General features: G+C 42.4%; 1 protein-coding gene across 3 annotated transcripts; it reads left to right on the forward strand.

Annotated features, from left to right (window-relative positions):
* Window positions 1-2,077: 2,077 nt before the first annotated feature.
* On the forward strand, window positions 2,078-7,740 carry TMEM139 (transmembrane protein 139). 3 transcript variants are annotated; one of them, XM_035313675.1, is made up of 4 exons: window positions 2,078-2,144; window positions 2,366-2,558; window positions 3,665-3,973; window positions 6,436-7,740. In XM_035313675.1, the coding sequence occupies exons 3-4, from the start codon at window positions 3,699-3,701 to the stop codon at window positions 6,839-6,841; spliced, it is 681 nt and encodes a 226-aa protein (XP_035169566.1). In that variant the 5' UTR covers window positions 2,078-2,144; window positions 2,366-2,558; window positions 3,665-3,698; the 3' UTR covers window positions 6,842-7,740. The 3 variants fall into 3 exon arrangements, with proteins under 3 accessions (XP_035169566.1, XP_035169552.1, XP_035169560.1); XM_035313669.1 differs by lacking the exon at window positions 2,078-2,144 and adding an exon at window positions 2,204-2,237; XM_035313661.1 differs by lacking the exon at window positions 2,078-2,144 and having other exon boundaries at window positions 2,199-2,558.
* Window positions 7,741-8,931: the final 1,191 nt, after the last annotated feature.

Here is an 8,931-nt window from a genome sequence, read left to right on the forward strand (position 1 = left end):
GATATGTCTGCTCTTCCTCCCTTCCCCTCCACCACTCCAGTTATACATTTCTATTGCTTCCCTTGAATGGGGATCTAGTGATTAGATGATCATTTGGAGATCAGATTCTGCCCAATAAATTGGCAAATAATCCACTCTGGAAAAATATAAATACTTTCTGGCTAGCATAGACAGCTGAGCTGGCTCCATGAGGGATAAGCTGATCACTAGAATCCCTGCAAGGTCAGGCCTTGATAGACAGCAGATGGAGAAGAGAGCAGAAGGAGAAAGGGCTACCATTTTCCACAGCCGTTATCAATTAGTTTTATTCAGCTGCCTTGTCAAATCATACTTTAACTTGCTACTTTAAAAAGTGGAAACATTTTCTTTGTAAATAATTCTTCTGATAGTAATGCTCTTTTATTAGAATAGCTCAGCAAGTAGAACACTTAGCCAAGGTCTAAAGTGTATTTTTATTCCCTCCTGAAACAAGTAGGATTTAAATCTTTTATCTCTAAGGAACAGTTCTAACAATTACCAACCTACTAGCTACCTGGTTAGAAGGAAGTTGCTGTTTGTATTCAGGCATCAGATTCCACCACCATTCAGTCATACTTTCTGTGCAGAGAAACTGTGAAAACAGTTTTGTCAAATCCTCCTTATCAGTTAAGGTGTTCTCAACACTAGGTAACCCCAGAACAGAAAAGACTATAAGAAACAAATCAGTTTTCCTATTTAGATGATAGTCTTGCAGAATGACATGCTCACACCAGAAGCCTGACTTCCTTCTCTTTACATGGATGTTAAGTCTTGCATCTTCAATGGAATTCTCTTGAAAGTAATGAATTGGCAACAACCAGAGAGCCGAAAGCTTTTATATGTCACCAGCCAAAAAGGCAACTCTAAAGGTAAGAATAATAGAAACACAGAAGCATAAACAAGTCTATGCCTCAAGGGCAATCATCTAGTCCGAAACCAGGGCCTTAAACTCAGCTGAGTCTTAAATATTTCCAGCCAAGATGATTCCATCACTTTCTGGGCAAGTAACTGCAACATTTACTTGTTTTCACATTGAAGATTGTTTCTCACATTCAGAAGGCTCCCCTCTTCCCTATTGCCTCCTGCCTGTCACCATGCATCCTTGTGAAAAGAGTACCATCACCCTCTCTGTAACTACCTACTAGGTATTGGAAAACCATGAGTAGGCATTCCCCACCTGTCCAACCCTTCCATTCTCTAGGCTGCACAAACCCAGTTCCTTCAAATTCTCTTAACTTGTCAAGTTCTCCAACACTCAAATCTTGGTGGCAGTTCACTGGGTCACATCCAGTTGTTCAATTGTTGGGAGGACCAACACTGTACACAATAATCTCGGTATGTCATAACAAGTGCTGAGTAGAGTGAAATAATCATATGCTTGGTCTCTTGACTATACTCTTACTGACGCAGCTCAGGATAGTTTGCTTCCAGTGCTTCTAGCACAAGCTGCTGACTCCTGCATAGCTTGTTGTTTATCATGACCACCAGGCCTATTTTGGCAGAGCTCCATTCCAGACCCCAACCTGCTTGACATTATTCCACCTATCCATGACTTTACGTTTATCTTTGTTAAACTCCATACCATACCTTGTTGGCCCATGGTGAATTATAACCTCAATACTAATTAATAAACAGTCAGCAGGACATATCCCTATTACAAATAAACATGAGCTGCAGCTAGCCCCTTGACATAACTTATGTTCAGTGTTTGAGAACTTCCAACGATTTTCAGACATAAAGGTACAGGTGGCAACAGACTTCAAAAAGAAATTCTGTACCTGCTCTGTTGATTACCAATATTCCTCATTCCCAGATACACCTGGGAGTAAAAAGGATTTTAATCCAGCCCTCTATAAAATAGTAACCTGTTTTTTTCCTTTTGTCTGTAAAATCAAAGAGGGCATAAAACAATACCTGACATGCATCATCCAATCAGGACAGAAAAATGTACCAATTTACATTTTACAGAACTCATAAACAGGTTTATATGTGGGCCATGAGATGTGGGCTGGACCTGCAGTCCTTCCTGCTTTGTGAGGCAGAGATCAAGATTCTTCTGCTGTATGGAGAGAACGTAATTTTCAGAGCAAAGTTTCTCTTATGAAAGTAGAACATATCTGACGCAGGTAAGCACTCCCCCTCTGTTTACTCCGCCCTCTTTTCTAATGAGTTTCCTGCTTTTGTGGGACAGACCTGGAAGAGCTGGAAAAGTGTAGAAGGTATGTGATCGTCCAGAAATTTTTTCAGAGTCAGAACCTGGAAAGCTGAGGTTCTACTTTCCCACATAAGACTAGCACAACAGGATCTCCCTGTGGTTTTGTGCCTAGCCATATTCACTAGTTTCCAGCTTTTACTTTCAAAATAAATCTTCCTCGTCTCCCTGAAAGAAGACTCAAAAGGAGGAAGGGAGAGTTTTTACTGGTATCCTGTCCTCAGGTCAGAAGAGGAAGAAGCAGGGACAGAAGAGCTTGCATGAATCTCCTTGTGATGAAGATAGAAGTTAAAACATGACTGTTCCTACCTGCCAAAGCCTCATTCTGGTAAGTCCATGTTTAAAGCTGACAGTAAACAAGGTAGTAAGAACAATAATCTGCTCAGAAATAATGTGTTTCTTTATCTGGCATTTATATATACATACATTTACATATTTTTTCTGTGTAATGAGAATACATTTAGTGTGCAAAAGCACACAATGTAATGTGGAACTATATAACACTGTATTTGTTTGGATATTTATAGTAATAAAAACATGCCTATTTTGTCATACTTTTTTCATTCAAAGCAGTCTTCATCAAAATGGTGGGATATATGTTAGTATAACACATACTAGATGACTCTTTAATGATTGTATTTCTTAGATACCACAGATCCTTGGCATTCATTCCATATTGACTGTACACAACAACTACTGTCTCTTTCAGAGATATGTGGTTTGGAACTAAGGATAGGAGGAGCACTGGTGAGAATAGAATGGTGAAAAAAAAAAAAAAAAAAAAAAAGTAGATCAAAAGAAAAGAACTGAAGATACAGACTTGTACTTAAATGTGTCTATATTTTACAAAAACAGACATACTGAAGCTATATCTAGAACCTAATATAACATTATTGCTAAAATGCTACACAGAGGACATTCAATTACTGGGACAGAGAGCACCTTTGGCTACCTTTATTCTGTGATCTGAACTAGTACCTGAATGTTCATTATGCAACTTTAAAATGTCCTCGAATAAACCTTTACATCTATTCCATCTGTTACTTTTATGCAAAGTGCACAGAATGAGATTTGCATCCTAGACTTAATAGGTAACTCTACCACTTTAGATAAGCCTGAGAGTAAGTGCTGATGGTCTATTTATGCATTTTATGTTTTGTGCCTTCAAGTCCAAGCATTCCCATTATTCAATATGCACTCACACAGGAAATGCTAGTAAATTTACATTGGCATCTATTTATGCACAGATCTCCCAGGCTTACTACTGGATAGTAATTCCATGATGGGTAATATTCCATCATGAGGACATACAGTTGATAGCTGCATGTTCTCATGATGGAATAAACTTGTGCATGCATGTTATTTTGGTCATGATACTGGTAACGTGTTTGTATGGCCACATTTCAAGCTGAAAAAATATTTTATCTTCCACAGATGTCTGTCCCCTTAACTGGTTACCTGTTCTCAAATGTCTGCTACCACCACCCATACTACCATGTGGTTAGAGTCACACTGGAAGAACATCCGCCAAGCCTTGTTGCTTCTTTTCACTGCTGCTCTTCTCATTGGGGTCACCATGCTAGCCATTTCATCTAACATTAACCCAATAGGCTACTTCTTCCTAGGGGTAGGTGGAGTATGCCTGATTGGCTATTTGCTGAGCGTGTTTGTTGAGTGTTACTTGAAGAATCAACACCGACGTGACACAAATGAGATACCTCCAAACAGACAAACCCAAGCAGGGTAAGCACCCTCTCAGTTATTCCTCTGTAACTCTGTCTCTCTCCTTAAAATCATTTTGTTTTGCTGCCCTTCCACTAGGAAATCAAACACAGAAACCATTCCAGAAGACAAAAGTGTTTTTTTGTTGTTGGTGGTGGTGGTAGTGGTGGTGGTGGTGGTTTTTTTAGGTTGTTTTCCTTCATTACTCTGCTATAGCTTATAAATTTCTGTGCTATGGATCTCCTTTGTTCTGTTCAATATATATTTTCTTCCTCCTGGGAACTATTCCACTATTTCCAAGGTTACCAAGGTTAAACAGATCAGGCCTAGTTTTATCTTCCCTTGAGTAATCAAGTCCTGCTGCCAATGAGTCAGACAAGGAAAAAGAAAAAATGCTGAGGTAATACTGAATCTTAGCTGGGTTTAGTTCTATAAACCTGACCTCCAAAGCAACTGTTCTTTGGCAAACTTTTAAAAAAGAACCTGTAACTGGGTGTGTTCCCAGTCTTAAAAACCCAACTTGACACTAACAGGACCTGATTTTGAGAGTCTCTGAATACTCACACAGTTTTTTTGGATTCATGTATGTTTGCAGGTTGCACTTTATTATCTAATTTACCCACAATCTGTGTACTGTAGTTGAAGGGTTTAACTTTATTTGTATGTTTGCTTCCTTGTCTGTATAATCCAGACAATCATTATCCAGCTGCATAATTTGCTCGATGTTCTGAAATTTACGGTGTTGTAAGAATGCAAAAATGTTATTGTGTTTATTTTATCAAGATTAGAGAGAAATTCTGTAGTTGTCTTTGATAGTTTGGGGGCATAGTAAAGGAAAACTAGTATCTCTGTATTTAAACATATGTCCTAAAAGGGAAAACATTTCTAAAGTAACAATTTTCACAGAATCACAGAATCACAGAATAGTCTAGGTTGGAAGAGACCTCCAAGATCACCGAGTCCAACCTCTGACCTAAGACTAACAAGTCCTCCACTAAACCATATCCCTAAGCTCTACATCTAAACGTCTTTTAAAGACCTCCAGGGATGGGGACTCAACCACTTCCCTGGGCAGCCTATTCCAGTGACTAACAACCCATTCAGTAAAGAAGTTCTTCCTAAGATCCAACCTAAACCTCCCCTGGCGCAACTTTAGCCCATTCCCCCTTGTCCTGTCACCAGGCACGTGGGAGAATAGACCAACCCCCACCTCGCTACAGCCTCCTTTCAGGTACCTGTAGAGTGCAATAAGGTCACCCCTGAGCCTCCTCTTCTCCAGGCTAAACAGTCCCAGCTCCTTCAGCCGCTCCTCGTAAGACTTGTTCTCCAGACCCTTCACCAGCCTCGTTGCCCTTCTCTGGACTCGCTCAAGCACCTCCATGTCCTTCTTGTAGCGAGGGGCCCAAAACTGAACGCAGTACTCGAGGTGTGGCCTCACCAGAGCTGAGTACAGGGGAACAATCACTTCCCTGGCCCTGCTGGCCACGCTGTTTCTTATGCAAGCCAGGATGCTGCTGGCCTTCTTGGCCACCTGAGCACACTGCTGGATCATATTCAGCCGACTATCAACCAATACTCGCAGGTCTTTCTCTGCCTGGCAGCTTTCTAACCACACATCTCCCAGCCTGTAGCTCTGTTTGGGGTTGTTGTGCCCCAGGTGCAGGACCCGGCACTTGGCCTTGTTGAACTTCATACCGTTGGCCTCGGCCCATTGGTCCAGCCTATCCAGATCCTCCTGCAGAGCCTTCCTACCCTCGAGCAGATCGACACACGCACCTAACTTGGTGTCATCTGCAAACTTGCTGAGCGCGCACTCGATCCCCTCGTCCAGATCATTGATGAAGATGTTAAAGAGGACTGGCCCCAGTCCCGAGCCCTGGGGGACTCCACTAGTGACCGGGACTCCACTAGTGACTCCACTAGTGTCTCTGCAGACATTCTTCTTAAGACAGAATAGTAAATCCTTGTTTAAATTAAATGATTGATTTTTCTCCACTTACATTCTTAAATACTGATGAACACCGAGCTAATGTGTTAAGACAGAGATAAAAAGTCCTGTTTTATTCAGAGAAATAACTAGTAATCAGTAATTCCTTCTAATTCCTTCTAATTCCTTCTAATGAATTTTAACTGCTGGCAGATTTCAAATGAGTAGATATCAAGCTAAGCCTAACACACTGAACTGAACAGTGTGTTTTTGTGTTTTTTCTTTTAAACTTATTCTGGTGAATGTAGGAAAATGGTCAGATGAGCCATTCTCTAGACCAGGAAGCAAGGTATTAAGCTTGCTGGATAAGTGAACTGATGGAATAACAGAATATGACATGCAATAATACCACATAAAATATCCTGCCTCAGTTCCATCTACTGATTCTAGCATGGTCCCTATTCTACATTACTCAAACTACAAGCCTCTACATAAAAAATAAAATAAAAAATTAGTAAAATGTCCAGTGTAACTGACATTCTGCTTTTGTGCATAGGGTGAATGCTGCCTATGAAGCACCTACATACGAGGAGGTGATGACTATGTCAGTTCCAGCGATATGGACAATTGCATCCAATCCAGGCTCAGTGCCCTCACCATTGAGCGAACCCCCCCCTTACAATGTAGCTATTGAATCACCTGCCCAGGAAGAGACTGTGATGGAAACCCTGAGGGTCTCAGTGGCATCAGACACAAGGAACGCCTCTGAGACAGACAGAGGCTCCAGGATGCACTTGCAGCTGGTGCTGCCCCCAAGATTGAGATTTGCTTCAGACATCCATGAAGTGAAAGGTACTACAGACAGGTCTGAGCCATTGGAGCCGCTCACTCCACCACCTGCTTATGAGAGTGCCATCAACGATGAGGTCTTTGAAGATGTCTTCCAGCCCTCCACAGTATGATTAATTCCACCTTCTATGAAGGCAGGACCAAACCCCCACCTGGCTGAACATCATGGTTCTCCTGGAGGGAAGGTGAAAGAGCTGATTTTTTTTTTATGCCTGAAACAGGAGAAGTTTGTCTTATCATTCCTTGAACCAGAGCTGAACTACAGACATAGCATCTAATTTCACTACAGACTTTGCACACTATACAATTCAGTGCAATACCATGATGCTTCATCTTGGCACAAAATAAGCAAAGCCACTGAAGAGAAAATTGTGTGAAATACAGCAACAACTGAAACTGGAGATACACCTTTATGGGAGAGAAGAGCAAATCATAAGGAAAGACAAGCTGCCTTGGAAAAGAGAAGAATAGAAACAGCACTGAGTTGATTCTGCCTGTGCATTACAAACAGTATCACTGAGTTTTGTGATCATCAACCACCCTAAATTTCCTATTGAGAGACTGAGACTGCAGTTCCCTGACTGTAAAAGTTTTGGCAGCGACACAAACTTAGGTTCTGTGGTGTTTGTTGCTACGCCTCTGCTGCACTCACAGCACATCCTCAGTTGTGCTAACACGGAGAAGAGGGGGGCTGTATTCATTCGGAAGCTGGCACTACCTAATACTATCACTTTGCTACCAATCAGCTCGAGGTTGAAAACCTCACAGCGGTTGTGGCATTATGAAATGACGTGTTGTTTAGAAGGTTCTCATCCTACACTGCCTGCAGGTGATGAACATAAGGAAGACAACGCCATTTTTTATTCCAGTGAGAGAGAGGTCAACAATGGAACACATATACATACACTCTGCCTGGATGGTTGGGCCAAGAAGAACCTCATGAAGTTCAGCAAGGGCAAGCGCAGAGTCCTGCATCTAGGGAGGAATAACCCCAAGCACCAGTACAGGCGTGGGGGTGACCTGCTGCAGTGCAGCTCAGCAGGGAGGGACCTGGGACTGCTGGTGGACAGCAGGCTGACCGTGAGCCAGCAATGTCCCCTTGTGGCCAAGAAGGCCGACAGTATGCTGGGGTACATTCAGAAGAGTGTTGCCAGCTGGTCAAGGGAGGTGATTCTCCCCCTCTTCTCAGCCCTGGTGATGCCACACCTGGAGTATTGTGTCCAGTTCTGGGCTCCCCAGTACAAGAGCGACATAGAACTACTGGTGTGAGTTCAGAGGAGAGCTACGAAGATGATTAGAGGACTGAAACACTGAAGCACCTGTCATACAAGGACACGCTGAGAGAACTGGCCCTGTTTAGCCTGAAAAAGAGAAGACTGACAGGAGACTTCATTAATGTATATAAATATCTGAGGGGAGGGTGTCGGGATGATGGAGCCAGCCTCTTTACAGTTGTGCCTAACAACAGGACAAGAGGCAACAGGCACAAACTGAGGCATAGGAGGTTCCGGCTCAATATGAGATGGCACTTCTTTACTGTGAGGGTAACAGAGCACTGGAACAGGTTGCCCAGAGAGGCTGTGGAGTCTCTTTTTCTGGAGATATTCAAAACCCACCTGGATGCCATCCTGTGCAATGTGCTCTAGGTGATCCTGCTGTGCAGGGGGGTTGAACTAGATGGTCTTCCAAGGTCCCTTCCAACCTCATCCATTCCATGATTCTGTGGACCACCAGTTTTGACAGCTCTACAGGAGGGCTTATTACTCTGTTACAGTACAGGCCCAACCAGATCACTTGATATACTTTGTCATCATGAGGGTGAACACTGCAAGTTCACCATAACAACCCCATGCATGCATGGGCATTTCTCTCTGGTACCTGGAGAGTGTCAGTCTGTCAAGGCTGTGACTGTAGCAGAGAGCACCTGAGAATAAGTCACAAAGCACAGGGGGTCTTCATTATGACAGTTCTGGTTTGGAGCCAGGTTCTAGCTTTCATCAATTAGTGATGTTATTCAGTCTTTTAAAATAGGCAAGTTTAAGTGTTAGACTCTGTTAAAGTAGTTTGCAGTAAGAAAAGAGACATTCAGGTCTGGTGAATGTCCAAATTAAAAGAGAAAGACAAAGGAGGAAAAACAAATAAGGTCATCCAGATCTCCTTATGACTGCAGGCAGCAATCATCACAGCATTGTTTCATACACCT

The sequence above is a fragment of the Oxyura jamaicensis genome, chromosome 1 (assembly GCF_011077185.1).
Source record: "Oxyura jamaicensis isolate SHBP4307 breed ruddy duck chromosome 1, BPBGC_Ojam_1.0, whole genome shotgun sequence".
Taxonomy (NCBI): Eukaryota; Metazoa; Chordata; class Aves; order Anseriformes; family Anatidae; genus Oxyura; species Oxyura jamaicensis.

Excerpts from the sequence above, each read along its gene's own strand:
- TMEM139 (XM_035313675.1), top strand. The coding sequence starts at position 3,699 with ATGTCTGCTACCACCACCCATACTACCATGTGGTTAGAGTCACACTGG. Across the intron at positions 3,974-6,435 it reads AACAGACAAACCCAAGCAGG|GGTGAATGCTGCCTATGAAG; the intron begins GTAAGCACCCTC and ends TTTTGTGCATAG.